At 38.1% G+C, this 15,638-nt stretch overlaps 1 protein-coding gene across 1 annotated transcript; it reads right to left on the bottom strand.

The window, feature by feature from the left end:
- Positions 1–586: 586 nt before the first annotated feature.
- Positions 587–14,521, bottom strand: cmtm4 (CKLF-like MARVEL transmembrane domain containing 4). The gene is made up of 4 exons (XM_072465294.1): positions 14,235–14,521; positions 9,227–9,403; positions 2,749–2,847; positions 587–1,850 (listed from the first exon to the last, which is right to left on the bottom strand). Exons 1-4 carry the CDS (start codon positions 14,418–14,420, stop codon positions 1,686–1,688), a joined length of 627 nt encoding a protein of 208 aa, XP_072321395.1. The 5' UTR covers positions 14,421–14,521; the 3' UTR covers positions 587–1,685.
- Between the last annotated feature and the right edge of the window lie 1,117 nt (positions 14,522–15,638).

Genomic DNA, 15,638 nt, shown 5'->3' with positions numbered 1-15,638 from the left:
TCACAGTAAGGGCAAGGATTACAGTGCTCCTTGATGGGTGATGGGCTTTTATTTTGCAGAGCAGTGCATTCTATAGACAGGAAGAGTTTGTGGTCATTTTAAATAATATACTTTGGGGGGAAATAGTGGTTTCCAAAAATAGTGTTGGCCATAAAATCCCTTATCCGTCTCAAACACTTCCTCTTACACTGCCTCACATGTTAACAACAGCTAAAATAAATCTTGCATACACTGTTATTTCCAGCTTAAAGTATAAACTATGTGTTTTATTAACCTTCGTCGAAGTACTTGTTTGACTAAACTTCACTTTTTACGTTCACTGTTCCTCTTGTTAATGCCACAGTGACTGTACTGCACTAAAGTATATTTGTTTGGGAGCGATACCACTTGCTTTTTATACATGATTTGTCTTGTGAGACAAACTTTAAATAAAAACATTTGAAAATGTTAAAATGTATTTATTCCAGATCAATTAATCAAAGCTCATTGAAAGAATATTAAATAGGCCTGTGGTCTTCATGTGTTTACTCTACATAAATAAATGTAAATACAGTAGATGTTATGATCCATTCATTGAAGCTGTTGGAGTATTTGTAGCAATTTATTTTACATTCAGTTGATGAAACAGTTATAATACAATGTGATTGTCATTATAATTTAGCAACCTTTGGTCATCCAAAACCAGAACAATTCATCATTCTTTGTAGTGTGGCGCATGATGCCATTGCTACTGTTAAACCAAGAACAAACCACCCCTACATTTAACAACAGTATTTTAGTGTTGGCATACCATGTGACATTGTGACACATTAAACATTCAAGTACTGAGAACATACGAAACAAACCAGCAGAGGGAGCTGTAGAGTGACTCTTTGACTGCTCTTGTGTAGAACCTGCCAGCTTCACTCAGTTTGGATTTGCAATGAGAAACATCAATTAAATATAAAGTTACAAATTACATATTTATGAAAGATATTATTCATTATTAATACAACATGATACATTGTCATTTCCATCTAAAATCAGCATATTATGTATTATTGTTGAACTGTTTTGAAAGACTAATATAAAAAATAATGTAAATGGTTTGGATTTGTGTTTAAGGCACAACAGTAATTAATAAAGAATTAAACATATCAATTTAAGGTTTAGCAATGTTTGTCTTGTTTGAACTAATTTATGAAATTTCTAACAAAGGTTTGTCTTTAGAACAAAACATAAGAGTTCTGTCATTTGGATCGTTTTCATGGTTAACCCTGTGTAATAATTGAGAGGATCTCATAAGCTGCTCAAAGTCACATGACAAAACAGAATAGAGAATAAAATGGTTAAATCAAATCTTCCAAAACCACACATGTGTTGTCCACAGTGAAAGGGTTAAAAAACAGGGGATTGAATCATTTTCTTACACAGCAACTCATTTATGTCGTTTCTTCTGTTTGGTCCAGTATGCGAGAGTGGAGCTTAGCAAAATCCATGAATGTACTTCTACCAACTACGATGTCATTCACAGTAAGGTCAATCCACCAGGGGGCAGTCTTTCTTTGGCTCAATAGAAACGACAGCCAATATCTTCAGCCATGGCACAGTGGCCAGGGCTGGACATCACAAATGAGTCTTCATCTGTTGGGTTTTGTCTCATTTGCCAGCTGCACGTCCAGTTCTGTAACTTCCATTCTAAAAGCTCAGGCGAGTTCAGGCCTGGCCTCCATCTCTCCTCTGGATGCAGTGCGAGCTCTCGTGTACTCGCCCGTCTGTGCTCCGCCCTGACTGTTGTTGCCACGGCGCCACCTGCGAACGGCCAAGAAGGTGTTGACGGCGTAGACAGCTGTAACCAGGAAGCCAAAGATCTGCAAAACAGGGGGTTCAGTTTATGTATTAAAACTTATTTATAGACCTGTTGTAATTGGGGATGTCAAGATTATTCCATTAATCAATATTCAAGTATTAAAGGTCACAATAATAACAATTTTAGAAGGTAAAATGTGTCATTTCAATTCAACCTATGCTCTAATAAAGAAAGTGTGTAAGATCATAAGCCACATTTAACTTTCTTGTTTGATTTAATATAATATTGCCATAATGCTTAATCCATTAGACATGCTAATGGAGGATAATGAAATATTTCACTTTTGTTTAGTTATGATGTCAATAATTGTGAATAATTGTAAAATCATTATGTTTCTTTTTACAATAATCTACCTGTAGTCACAGTACCACAATTTGATATGTGATTTATTATTACAGAAAATATTACTATATATAGCCTATATACAGACCACATACTGCCTAGGGCCGGGAAATATTGAGAAAAATCAATCATTTGTGGGTTTACAACAACAATCTTTAGACAATATTATGTCAGTCCAACAGAAATATGTTCAAACATGTCTTTAAACTTGTTACTTAAGTCTGTGAAATGTCTTCAAAACAACATTCATAGTATGTACATTTGGATATATAGCCCATCTTTAATATGGCTACTAACAAAATAACCCTGAAACAGTCAATCCTTTTTTCTACATAAACCATAAAGGAGTTGCAAACCTTAAATGGAAAGCACAACTGTAACTTGTAAGTTAAAATCTATAATGTTTACTAGATGTGTTAATTTTCCTTCACTCTACAGCTCCTCCCCACTAGAGCAAATAAAGGTGCAGATGATAAACACTGAACTCAAAATGACACTGTTCCTTTTTCAAATACACTTATCTCTCATAAACGGTTAAATTGACCAAACGTACTCACCGTAGCGGCTATTTCTGCCCCTGTGCTGTGATTGACAAACGCCAACACCAGAGAGCAGAGGAAGAAAAAGATGGTGCTGGTGGCTGTGTTGGCCAAGTCCTAAAACACAAAATAAAAATAGTTTTAACAACATGAACACACAAAGTGAATCATTCTTGTGACACAAACAGCCAGTCATAAAAACAAACAAAAAAATCACATTTCATTCAACATTTAGGTTTACTTTTTGGGAAAAAAGGTTTGAAAGTTAAATTATGAATTATCATCATCATTATTATAAAATTATTGATATGTCGATAATGTTGATGGAAAATATGATTTATTTTCAATTTATGTTGGAACTAAAATGAGCACAGTAAAAATACTTTTTTTTTTTTTTTTTAAAAAGCACAGTATTAATCTAGCTTTTCAAAAATTATCATAAAGTATAATTAAAAAAAAACAAAATTAAAAATCATGATCAACATTGTGTTCTTTTGTGAGGCTGTACACTTTTACACCACTAGAGGGCAGTGTACCAGAGCACAGAACTGCAACTCTGAAGTGCTTTTGCTGTTGGTCAAGTCTTTTTCTATGAAACAGGTGAAGCAGAGTTTTGCCTTTGAAGTCTTGCAGCTCAGTTTTAGGCAGGGGAGCTATAAAAAGGAGGAAGGGTCCATAATAAAGCGCTCAGCGTGACTGGGGTTAGGGCCTCGTGACCGCAGGCCTGATGGTAATAGATGGAGACATGGCCTCTCATATGACACAGTTTCACAATGGGGATTACAGTGCTTTTCCTAACTTCAAGATTTCAGCTGTGCATTTATAAAGCCATTTACAACAGTAAATAAAAACCCAAGTGTATTTATAATGACGTAGTAAGTAAACATCTACCACATTCACAGTTTTCTGGAGGACTTTGAAAGAAGAAGTGTATTAAAGGGCTTGAGTGTAATAAATAGACACAACATTAAACTGTTTACTAACCAACACCACCAATGTCCACAGTAATCCTAATCCAAACATGTAATCCTGACTCCGCCCACACTCATTTGGATGAGTAGTCTACAAACACAATGCAGCCCTGTCTGTCCAGACTAACTAGTTTAACAGGACGCGTTCACAGTCCAGTGTCCTGTTCTGTGGAGCAGAAACGATCTATACAGTCTCACTCTACTTTTGACTTCACATTCCACTGTTTAACCAGAGCAGCGGGCCGGAAACCACAAATAACACACAAAAAAACGGGAAAATCAGTGGGTTTCTGACTCTTTTGTTATTCCTACAATTTTCTTGCTACCTGCAAAAACAATTTGACTTGGGTGATTTCTACCAAAACTAGGTTTAGTTTGTCTAAGAATTACTATGTATACATTATGTATGGCTGAAGTAAGAAAAGTATTTGGCTTTGAATCAACTATTTAAAATGATCATATATTAAATTACAATATGAAAGTATGAAAAGTATGAAATAATCCTCTGTGTTTGGTCAACTTGGGAGGTAGACATGAGCAATCCAAACTCAGAATAGTTTTATTGGACAGCACTTAAAGTAAGTTAAAGCAGTTAAAGCAAACATTTGAGAGAAGTGGTTTGAAGTGATAGATTTATGGCAACGCAGTGTCATATTTGCGTCAATAAGGAACAATATACTTAACACATAAATGAGAAGTTAAATTCCATCAACAGAACCAAGCTTTACAGAACCACTTATTTTACTTTAATTTAGCAAATAACAAGGGTCAATCCAATTTGTTTTTGTAAAGCCCAAAATCACAACAGCAGTTGCTTTGCAGGGCTCAACAAAACTGTTGATTTCGACAGCAAAAGGTTAGAAAATCAAACAATGAAACTGAAACAGAATAACACACGTTCATTATGACGAGTGAAGATAAATCTGTTCAGACACTGGCCACTCGAAGATTTGTACTAAAATACCGTATTACCTGTTGCTCCAAACTAGATCTTTATTCACAAGTGATAAAAGAAGAGATTTCATTGTACATGAGAGCCGGAGAGAAACATGGAAGCAGAGTTAATGTGAGCGAGCGTTCAGGAAATCTCCTTGGTGAAATAAATTCCCAAAGGCCTGAAGAGACTGGTGCAGCTTTGAACCTGATACACACAAACAGCAGAGTTCAACAGCCCACACGGCAACCAAGAACAGGCTCATTACCCACTGGAGCCAATTCAACCAGGACTTCACTTCATAGATACCACGACCAGGAGGAACAGCCCTACAGGCTTCAAGATAATCTATATCCATGACAACAAGAAGATGATGCCAGAAGGCCAAGTGGGAGAGGCGACCTCGCTCTCAGTATTAATGTGTATTTTTCAAGGTACCAATAAAAACAGGTGTATATTAACAATAACATCTCCATGGAGACGTGCAGGCTGAGGATTTGACTGGTACCTGAAAAGTTACATAGTGCACCTTTAAATGTGTGCACTTTATCTTCCTGTGTCACTCTAAAATTCATCCTGTGGTTAGTAGGTGGTTAGTAGGTGGTTAGTAGGTGGGTGGGTAGTAGTAGTAGTAGTAGTAGTAGTAGTAGTAGTAGTAGGTGGGTGGGTAGTAGTAGTAGGTGGGTGGGTGGGTAGTAGTAGTAGTAGTAGGTGGGTGGGTGGGTAGTAGTAGTAGTAGGTAGGTGGGTGGGTAGTAGTAGTAGGTAGTAGTAGTAGTAGGTAGGTGGGTGGGTGGGTGGGTAGTAGTAGTAGTAGTAGGTGGGTGGGTGGGTAGTAGTAGTAGTAGTAGTAGTAGTAGAGGGTGGGTGGGTAGTAGTAGTAGGTGGGTGGTTAGTAGTAGTAGGTAGGTGGGTAGTAGTAGTAGTAGGTAGGTGGGTGGGTGGGTGGGTAGTAGTAGTAGTAGTAGTAGGTGGGTGGGTGGGTGGGTAGTAGTAGTAGTAGTAGAGGGTGGGTGGTTAGTAGTAGTAGTAGTAGTAGGTAGTAGTAGTAGGTAGGTGGGTAGTAGTAGTAGGTAGGTAGGTGGGTGGGTAGTAGTAGTAGTAGTAGGTAGGTGGGTAGTAGTAGTAAGTAGTAATAGTAATAGTAATAGTAATAGTAATAGTAGTAATAGTAGTAGTAGTAGTAGTAGGTTAAATCGTTTTTGGCCACAGAAACAAAGAGAAAGTGTTAGCGGTCACCTCCAGAGTCTCGCTCTAAAACCTACAAACCAAATTAGAAATCTGGGGGTAATAATGGACTCAGACTTGAACTTTAATAGCCACGTCAAATCAATAACATCAGCAGCTTTTTACCATCTAAAAAACATTGCCAAAATCAAAAATATAGTGTCAAAACCAGATTTAGAGAGACTTATCCATGCGTTTGTCTCCAGTAGATTAGACTACTGTAACGGCCTGCTCACTGGTCTCTCCAAACGAGTTGTAAAACAGCTGCAGTACATTCAGAACGCTGCTGCTCGGGTCCTGACCAGAACCAGGAAGTACCATCACATTAGTCCTGTTCTCAGGTCTCTGCACTGGCTCCCTGTGGCTCAGAGAATAGACTTTAAAGCAGCTCTGCTTGTGTACAAGTCTCCATGGCCTAGCACCAAAGTACATCTTGGATATGTTAGTGCCATATGAACCATCTCGGACTCTGAGGACCTCAGGGACCGGCCTCCTGCTGGTGCCCAGAGTCAGGACAAAACATGGGGAATCTGCGTTTCAGTTTTATGCAGCTAAAATCTGGAACAGTCTTCCTGAAGATGTGAGACAGGCTTCTACTCTGACAATGTTCAAATCTAAGCTAAAAACAGTTTTGTTTAGCTGCGCACATGACTGAAAGGATTTTTTCTTTGCACTCTTCTCTTTTGTTTGTGATTTTATTAGTTTAGAAAATCAGTTGGATTGATAATTTTTAATTTAGTTAATTTTATTGTATTTCTGTAATTTCTTTGTGATTTGAATGCATTTTTCCTGCTGTGTGAAGCACTTTGAATTGCCTTGTGTATGAAATGTGCTCTACAAATAAACTTGCCTTGCCTTGCCTAATAGTAGTAGTAAAAGTAGCAGTAGTAGCAGTAGCAGAAATCTGATGAATGGTTCCTCTGGTTAGATTTGGACAAATGCCTTGACATCCAATGGTTTTACAGTACAGTATAATCTGTGTGGTCTCTGAGTTTAATGGCATTTTCCACTGTCTCTGCAGCCAGTATTCTGTGTATAGTAGTATAGTCGTAGGCAAATGGAGGCTGATCAGTGCCAGAGATCACCCACCAGCTCATTTGCTTCTAGCTGACAATGCAGATCCTACGTGCTATGAAATGGAAGCCACCCAACTAGCCTCAAACTCAGCCTCAGAGTTTATTATGTTAAACAATGAAGCTAAATCAAAGCCAATACAAGAGTTACAAGCAGAGTGTGAACTCAGAACATTCTACAAACTGAATAATGTTTTCTATTGTGCCACTGTCATCAATACCATGAAACAAAGCAAGCAACAACATGCTAAAAAAATACAGATAAATACTTGACAGATCTAGGGATGTCACGATTATTAGGTTAATCGATAATCGTGATTATTCAGGTCACAATATAATCACAAGAACCAAAATAATGATAATTGTGACAATTTTAGAAGCAAAGTTAAGTATTTTTAGTCCAATCTAGAATCCAAAAAATAGACAAAAATGTAAATAACTTTTTATCTGGCCATTTTTGTCACATTTAACTGTATTTTGTCTTTCAGAAGGTTAAATTTCGAAAAGTCAGTTACAATTTTGAGGAAGAGTAACATGTGAGACAATGGAAATAAAATGTTCATCACAGTCTCAATAATCGTGAATAATCGTTAAATCGTGATGTTTTTTCTCATAACAATCGCAACACTAAAATTGTACACCGTGACATCTCTGGTCATAGATCTGAATTTTGCTTTGTAATAAAACAGCAGCTCCAAATACAGCAGATTTAACAAAGACCGTCCTCTCCCATTATGACATCACTGAGCTAACGTGATTGTATAGATAGTTTTGGAGAAGCTTTAGAGTGGGCGTGGCTGTGTCAGAGATCATGTTCTTAGCCAATCATGAGGTGTTATTGTGATACTCCACAGCCTCAACAGTCCATCCAGCAGTTGGGCCACAATCTAGATGTTGCAGAGGCGGCTGTACTATACGACACTACAGTTCTGCAGCCGGCTGGGGAGGACAGAGCTGAAGAACAGAAGGAGCACCGTGTGGCTCCAATGACTGCAGGCAATGGAGGAAACGTATTCAGTGTTTGTTCTGTTTACAGAGGAAGTCAATCTGATCCACATTATATGCAAAAATCTTACAAAAAAAAAAAAAAAAAGGTCATCCACAAAATAAAACTACCATGTCCTCATAGTTATGACACAGATCTTATTAAAATGATTCAGGAAAGGTGTAACTTCGTCCTTTTTATGATTTTTCAAAGTTTCAGCACTAGTTTTAGTATAAATTTGTTTTAATAGTATTGGATGAGCAAGCAGACCTGGGGTGTTCGTCAATATTTAATGGATAACACAAAAGTTACACAGAAAGATTCAATGCAAAGTGGGGCTTTGAACCCCTGTCTCCCTCTGAGCTAAACTCTCATACTTGATCAAAGTGCTGAATGGATTAAAACAAGTCTACTTCACCAATCAATTCATACAGAAATTAGCGCTCTGTGTTGTTAAATAACTGCCTGTATTTCTAACTAGCGTTTAATCATTATTAAAGTGAACAGAGCCTTAGCTACAAACAAAGACTTGTCTCTAAAAGATAGCTTTAAGTCCGTTTGTTGAAACTTGGCGCTGCTATTGCTTCGCTTCTCCTCTGCACACGCGCAGTTAGGCCTTAACCTGCAAACATTCAAGATTACCACACAGGTTTATTCAGCGTGGTTTGTGGTGGCATGTCCAGACCTTAAAAGAAGCTGCCGTCTGCTCTGGTTCTAAAAGCTCATGTTAGAGAGCGGAGCATGAACGAGCCTCTGAACACGATCACAGACTAAGCAGCTGTGGGAAAAGAAGAACCAAGCTTCCTGCAGTACTGCCCAGTGGCCTCTAACGTAACTTCAGCCAAGCTTCAGCAGCAGAAGTGAGTGAAGTGAGTGGATAACAGGCTCATTATGATATATTTCAGAACAATTTCTATATCAATTTTGACAAATGGTAATTTTAGATTTCATTGGTCAATCACTGCTTGCCTTGATTGCCCTGACCGCACGCCACCGAGCCAAAACATCTACTGCAATATTTTCAAGTTTTCGATAATATATACTACACTGTATATAGTCATTTGAACACATGGAAACATAAAACGAACAAAGTTGGACTTAACAATTCCAAATGTTCTTATATCTATATCAGATGTAGTATAAGACCACATTGTACTAATACTAGAGAAACTAATATTACTTTGTATTATATTATATTAAAAGAAAGTTTGTTATTATCATTGTATATTGCAAATTTGTAATGAGTATCAAACCTTTTCCTTAGAATCAAAATCAAGTTTGATATTCTAGTATTGTACACTACTTACTGTGAGGCTCCAGTTGATTTGGGGCACCTTGGTGTGTAAGTTGAGGCAGAAGAGGAACAGAAGGACCCCCGTCATCACACAGGCCGTGCAGCTGACAAATTCAAAGAAGTAGATTCCTCCACAGGGCAAGCACTTATTTATGGTCTCTATAGAGATGAAGCCAATCAGCGACAGAACCTGGGAACAAATATGGAAGAATTAATTATAGGATGAAACTGTTATTTAAAAGCTGTAAAGCAGAAGGAGCAGGTGATATTGACAACAAAAATCATTGTTGTATGTTATATTTTACACTTTAACGCCCAAACAAGTTCCTATGTTTGTGAATTTTGTTCTCTGATATTGGCAATAAACCTTTTTTCTGATTCTGAAGTATTAGACAAACGTGAAACTGCCCATTAATGTGCATAAATGTCACTTTGAAAGATTAGATTTATCTTCAAGCAACTCTTATTGCCTCATTCACGCTAATTTAATATATTCCCGACCTCTACTGTAAAGATAAATTAAGCAAATCGAACCCATGTTGAATTTAAGTTATTCTTGGCCTTGTGCGTGAAGGGCGTTTTGGGTCGAGTCATATCTGACGTTTATTATGATTTGTTTCTCCAAGTGTCGAGATGATAAAGTGATATTTCTATGAATAGACTTGAGGACATATTTTAAGCTGCATCGCTGAGCTTAGATTTAGTCAAATTCCATCAACAAACAACTTTGAAAAACTCATAGAAGAAATGTTTGTGATTTAAATATTTTAAACGCTTTAAAACACCAACTCTTCAAGTTCCCTCAACTAAAAGGGAGGCACAGGAAAATAGCTGTTTTTATTGTTAAGTTGGCCATTTGTATACAGTATATATTATTTTTTAAATACCGATTACATTTCAAGGTAAAATAACAACATAGCAATGGAAAGCAGGGAGCGCAAACACTTAAAATTATTGATTTAATTTCATTCATTTCTCTCGCTTTCAGGCGAACAGTTATACAAATCCAAAGAAGGAGAAATTTAAAAGAATTTTGAAGGTCATACTTATTGAAAGACTGTATTATTAGTAAGAACATGAGGTCATGGGCAAGTGAATGTTTTAGAAAAGGGGACAGTGACAGGTCTTCAGCATGATGCCAAATTCCTTTTCTGCTCAGTGTTCTCTAGTATTTCGTTTGTTTATGTGCTCTAAAAATGCTGTCTGTTATTAACATTCTATGACAAGCAGCCCAAGAGACTTGATAAAAGTGTAATATGTAACTTCTGGTGAGAGTCTGCCACCTGCTCGTCTTGTGGAGATGTTATTACTTTACCAGGAATGTTCCACAGTATGGCATTTATTGATAGACAAGAAAAAAAAAAAGGCTTCAGAAACGTGTATTTTTACTGGGACGGGATCGCCTCGCTGTAGATCTGACCTGTAACGGGGCCTAGTGGTATCCCTTTCCTGACTCCATGGCGACACATTTAATGCTACAATGTGGAGCATTCAAAGCAAAGCATTGGAGAAAAAAATGCATTAGATTATATTGCTGTCTATTCTTTGCTAAATCATGAAAACAAATGAGGTGATGCCCAGATTTCCAAGCACATGGTCTGAATTTGAAGTGTTCAGTTTAACAACCTAAGATAACACAACTTAAAAGGTTACACCCAATCGTGAGGAGGGTCTCAGCGCTGGCTGATGTCATGGCTGTTGAAGACATCATTTCTCAAAGTCCCTGCAGCAGGTGGAAGAGGGCAAGTCCCACAGGAGGATCATAATACATTTTACCAAATATCTGGTCAATAATAATTTTCTTACAACATTTTCTACCTACTTTGGCACATAAAATCTATAAATCACATTCTAATCTATATGCTTATGCAGTTTATTGTCGTCTTTCATCGTCTTGAACTTGGATTTCCTCCTTAAGCACCATCTGTCTCTCCTAAAGGGGCGAGAAAAGCCTTGCTGAAAAGATTAAGCCACAATATGCTCCACATGTACAGGATATGGTGCCCAGACAAAGGATCATTATTTAGACTTATTGTGTTGTAGTATGCACGACTGTCACTGTAATACTGTGTGCTCTTAAGTCTGTGTTTTGGTCCAATAAGCGGTAAATAAGGGAACTGATGGAAAAGGAAAAACACATTTGCTGAGGCATAAGTTCAACACATGGGTGAATCTTTTAACTTAATCACACGAGCTTTTCAACTAAAATAATGATAAAACGCACACGAAACATGAAGTAAAGTGGAAAGAGTAATCACAGTTAAATATCAATTTGAACGCTTGCAATCAGCAAATTTCCCAAAGTTGCATCTATTTTAAGCAATAGAATGTACAGCCTGCAGACAAATATCCTGTCTCATGGTGTCTTAATATGTAGGCTATTAACCACGCTGACCCTTTAGACTTTTACAACCGTGCTCTGAAAAGCATGCCATTCATTCTCATATTAGTTTAGCTGTTTATATGTAAGCTTTCCATCACATGATAATGACCCGGGACTCGTTTCAAATAAGCCTTGTGAACTGACCATTTAAGAAATCGAATTGAAATACAGGGGTAAATGCAATTAGATACCGTTCCAAACTCTTTCAATCCTTGTATGAAGTCCTGTTATGATAATACAACTGAGCACATGGGCACTGGATTTCCATTGCGCTTTGTTTACTTAATCAGCAATGAGACAAAGGATAATCGGCGGCCAAAAAGGACACGCCTTGCTCATGTTTCATCCTTCTGGTCCTGGGGCATTTCTCTGGCCAGTCCAGAAGAGGCAACATCCATTATAATATCTATGATAACTCATATCAATTTGTTATTCCTGTTTTTATTGCTTTATAAAATCAGGAGTGTACTTTTCCTATTTCATGCATTAGTTTTATGGGCATGCATTTTAGGAATGTCAACATTAAACATGGGACAACATTGATATTTTGAGTGAAGATGATAATTGCCAAAACAACTGCGATAACGATAATATCACAATAATGATTTAAATTGCTGACTGTTTAAAAATACAAGGTAAAAAGACATGAATAATTTCCTTTCATGAATAAGTTCTGTGTTTCTCGAGCTCAGGATTGTGTCATAATGCTAAGTAAACTTCTGACTCTATAGTGGATAGTGGATGTATTTGCAGTAGTGGCGCAGTAGTTTATTTGTCCTACAGCTCTTTTCTTTACTGTTTTACATTGTTTTTGCTAATGCGGTTATTTCACAGAATTCCATTTTGATAAGTGAAAACCACAATAATCTAGAGGAAAACCAAACATATATGTATCTTTTCTGCACAATCAGGTGATATATAACAGCAATTATCTTAGTTAGCCATAATCAACGATAATCAATGTCTTTCCTTTTCATCACAATGAGAAATATTACTTCCTTACAATGAAAAACATCACGATTTAACGTTTAGTTACAATTTTCATCATGACCAGTGAAATCTGTATTTTTGTTAATGACCTTTGTTTAATTCATTTTCCTTCCTGTATGTGACCAGCTTTATGAAATCTAACTTCCTGAATGATAACATAAAGTCAATCTGTTCTGAAAAGCCACATGAAGAAAAAAAAAACACTTTGAAATTGGGATTTACGTTTTTGGATTATAGATTTAATTGAAATGATTTAATTAATGTCACAAATATCATATCTTTGTTTTTATGGTTACAGTATGACATGATTAATCACAATGATCAAGTATCTGAATAATCCCTAAAGCAGGGCACAAAAAGAGTGGGATAAATTTAATAATACTGTATATAAAAAGGCTCAAATATTAGTGTGACAATATTTCGCAATCAAACAAAGCATTTTTGAGGCAGTAATGAAGCAGTGTAAATGACAGGGCAAGGTCAGACACTGCTGAAATCACTATTTTAAACACAAACACGACAAGAGCGGGGCGACTTTACTGTATAATAAACATTTTCTTTGGCAAAGTTACCAATGATTGTAAAGATTTACAGCCAGTCAAGTACCACTACAGATAAATGCTCATTCTGTCCAGTTCTGTTAAATCCTCCGCTGTAGCAAATGAAAACTTACTGGTGAAGCAATTCAATTATAACGTGTCACAAAAGCAGTTGCTAATGAGATGAGGTTTCTAATGTATGGACAGTTAGACACATTGAAGCTTACTTTGAAACGCTACTTCTAGATTCATTCCAATGTGAACTTGGAACTTGGGAACATTTTGATATGAGAGATTGCAAAGTACTCGTGATAATAATAGGGCGATGGCATTTGGCTGATTAAATATTTAGTTTTGCAGATAAAATATAGCCTGTGGGCGTCTTTTATTTCAGATTGAAGCTATTGCTCAATGTTTTAGTCTAACAACAGGTGTCTTTTTTATGCAAACGTCCCACGCATAGAAAGGTAAACATATGTGCAATATTGAAAAGGAAGTTGTGCAGCATACAGCCTTTTTCCTCTTTGTGCTCATGGGGTTTCTCTGGCTTATTCTACCCACACGGCTCTTGGACATAATTGCTAGTTTCCTCGGACGCATGAGTTTTCCTGTAGTGGATCCACTGTGTAGTCTGGACCTTTTGGCAAAATTACAAATTAGTACAACTTTGGTTCCCTGGTAACTGTTACTGAATGTCTTGGGTTCAATGCAGTGGGCAACAAACAATATACAGTAAAATAACTTATATATATAGCGCATGAAATAAATTGAACATACAACATCAACATCCCTTTACCAGATGCTTGTACTTGGGAATATACTTCAGCTGTAAATATATAATGGCAATGGAAAAAAACAGCTTGATGAAATATTAACTTTTATGTGATGGCACTGGGCAAACAGTTACTAGACTGTGCAATGCTCACATGGTGACTCTCTGACAATAGGAGGCCACTATTGTGACTTGCAGAGTAGGTGTAACCTGAAACTAGCAGCATCAGTGCATGCTTTGTTTTGCATTCATTCACTCATTGTAGCAGTGGAAACTCCATACAATGTAACGCATGTCGAGTTATGCATCTTTTAATCTATTGTGTTATGAAACTCACCACTTCGACAACCTTCAAGATCCCGAAGTAGGACTTGAGGTAGTCCATGTCAAACCTAAGTCCCCAGAACATGTCTCGTGAGTGCACGGGCTCTGTGGTGGGCTGGTACGGGCTGCTGGCACCAGAAATCATGGAAGTGTTGGAGGCCTCGCCGTCAAACGCGTCCCCCTCCTCCGAGGTCCTCATGATGGCTTTGGGCAGTGCCGAGTTGAAGGACACAATAAGAAACCTCGCAGTGTAGTCTAAGTGACAGAGAGCACACGCAGTCTCATGGATGAGCTCTTCAAATGCAGGTCCACTTTTCTAAGGTGCGCTTCACATTGCGGCGCCGCTCTCCGCTCTCTTCACCGCGGGCTCGATCCAGAACACTCGCTCTTGTGAACTCACTTGTTAACGCACCACGACCATAACACACGCGGGGGAATGTTCACTCACCGCGACCTGGAAGCGCCGAGAGACAGCACGTCGGTGTTTACAAATGTAAACTTAAGAGTTTGCTCTGCTGCCGCTCGCGCTGAGGCTGGACGCGTTTGCTCGGTTTGTGGATGCGGAGGGGCCTCGGGAGGAGTCAGCTTGTCTCCGCCCCTCCAGAAAGGGCACATTCTTGTGAGAGGACGTGAGCCAGTTTAAGTGTTCCCGACAAGGCTGCAAAAGGGACCAGACCAGAGCCGCGCGGAAAGGACCATCCGTGCCGAGTGTGGGCTAAATGTCAACGCAAATGCAGCGGCCTCGTGTGCAATGGCCCGGACATTCTTTTATCTCATTGATCCTCTACAAACGCCGTCAGGATCTTCAGCTCTGTCGTCTGCCTGGTTTAAGAGAGGCTTCTGCTCACACACGTGTTATCAAGATGGTGATCATCAGCTCATTTATTAATGACGGCAATAAGACCCATCATAATGTAAAGAATGTGTGTATGTTCTGAATAAACATCTTACACTCTGACACATGAATACGATAAAGTGATATTGTTCCAAAGACCTGGCCTCTCTCTTTAGTGACTTGCTGCCCTCTTCAGTTTGTCTGTTGTAATGACATGTCACATCAGCACAAGTCTGAGTGATCGTTCTGTCATTACATTCACATGAAAGGGTGGCCTAGAGTAAGGATCATTTTGCATTCCGTTTGTGGAACAGAATGGACTAAACTCTTTCCCCTCCCCAGACACTTCCTTCTGAGCCTCTAAGGCCTAATACCAGCTCACCTATGTCGATATATTAGCCTTCATTATAAAAAGTGTAACTGGTGATAGTCTCAGCTGGCTCCTAGGTTCTCAATTCTAAAGGAAATGCCAACCACCCTGTGAAGAACGTTTTTCTTTAGCACATTTATTTGGGATTATGGTCCTTTTTGTTATTGCCAAAAGCGAATGGCCTTGATGTGAAAGTAAGAATGAACCTAGAC

Source organism: Eucyclogobius newberryi, unplaced genomic scaffold (assembly GCF_026437365.1).
Source record: "Eucyclogobius newberryi isolate DKJ021-1_F unplaced genomic scaffold, fEucNew1.0.hap1 SCAF_5, whole genome shotgun sequence".
NCBI classification, from domain to species: Eukaryota; Metazoa; Chordata; class Actinopteri; order Gobiiformes; family Gobiidae; genus Eucyclogobius; species Eucyclogobius newberryi.
This window is presented reverse-complemented; position numbering and strand designations above follow the sequence as displayed.

What these genes read in the sequence shown, in the direction of transcription:
- cmtm4 (XM_072465294.1), bottom strand. Translation starts at nt 14,420, where the DNA reads ATGAGGACCTCGGAGGAGGGGGACGCGTTTGACGGCGAGGCCTCCAAC. An exon ending in TCTTGAAGGTTGTCGAAGTG is followed by an intron (nt 9,404 to 14,234) that starts GTGAGTTTCATA and finishes ATTTGTTCCCAG; the next exon opens with GTTCTGTCGCTGATTGGCTT. An exon ending in GGGCAGAAATAGCCGCTACG is followed by an intron (nt 1,851 to 2,748) that starts GTGAGTACGTTT and finishes CCTGTTTTGCAG; the next exon opens with ATCTTTGGCTTCCTGGTTAC.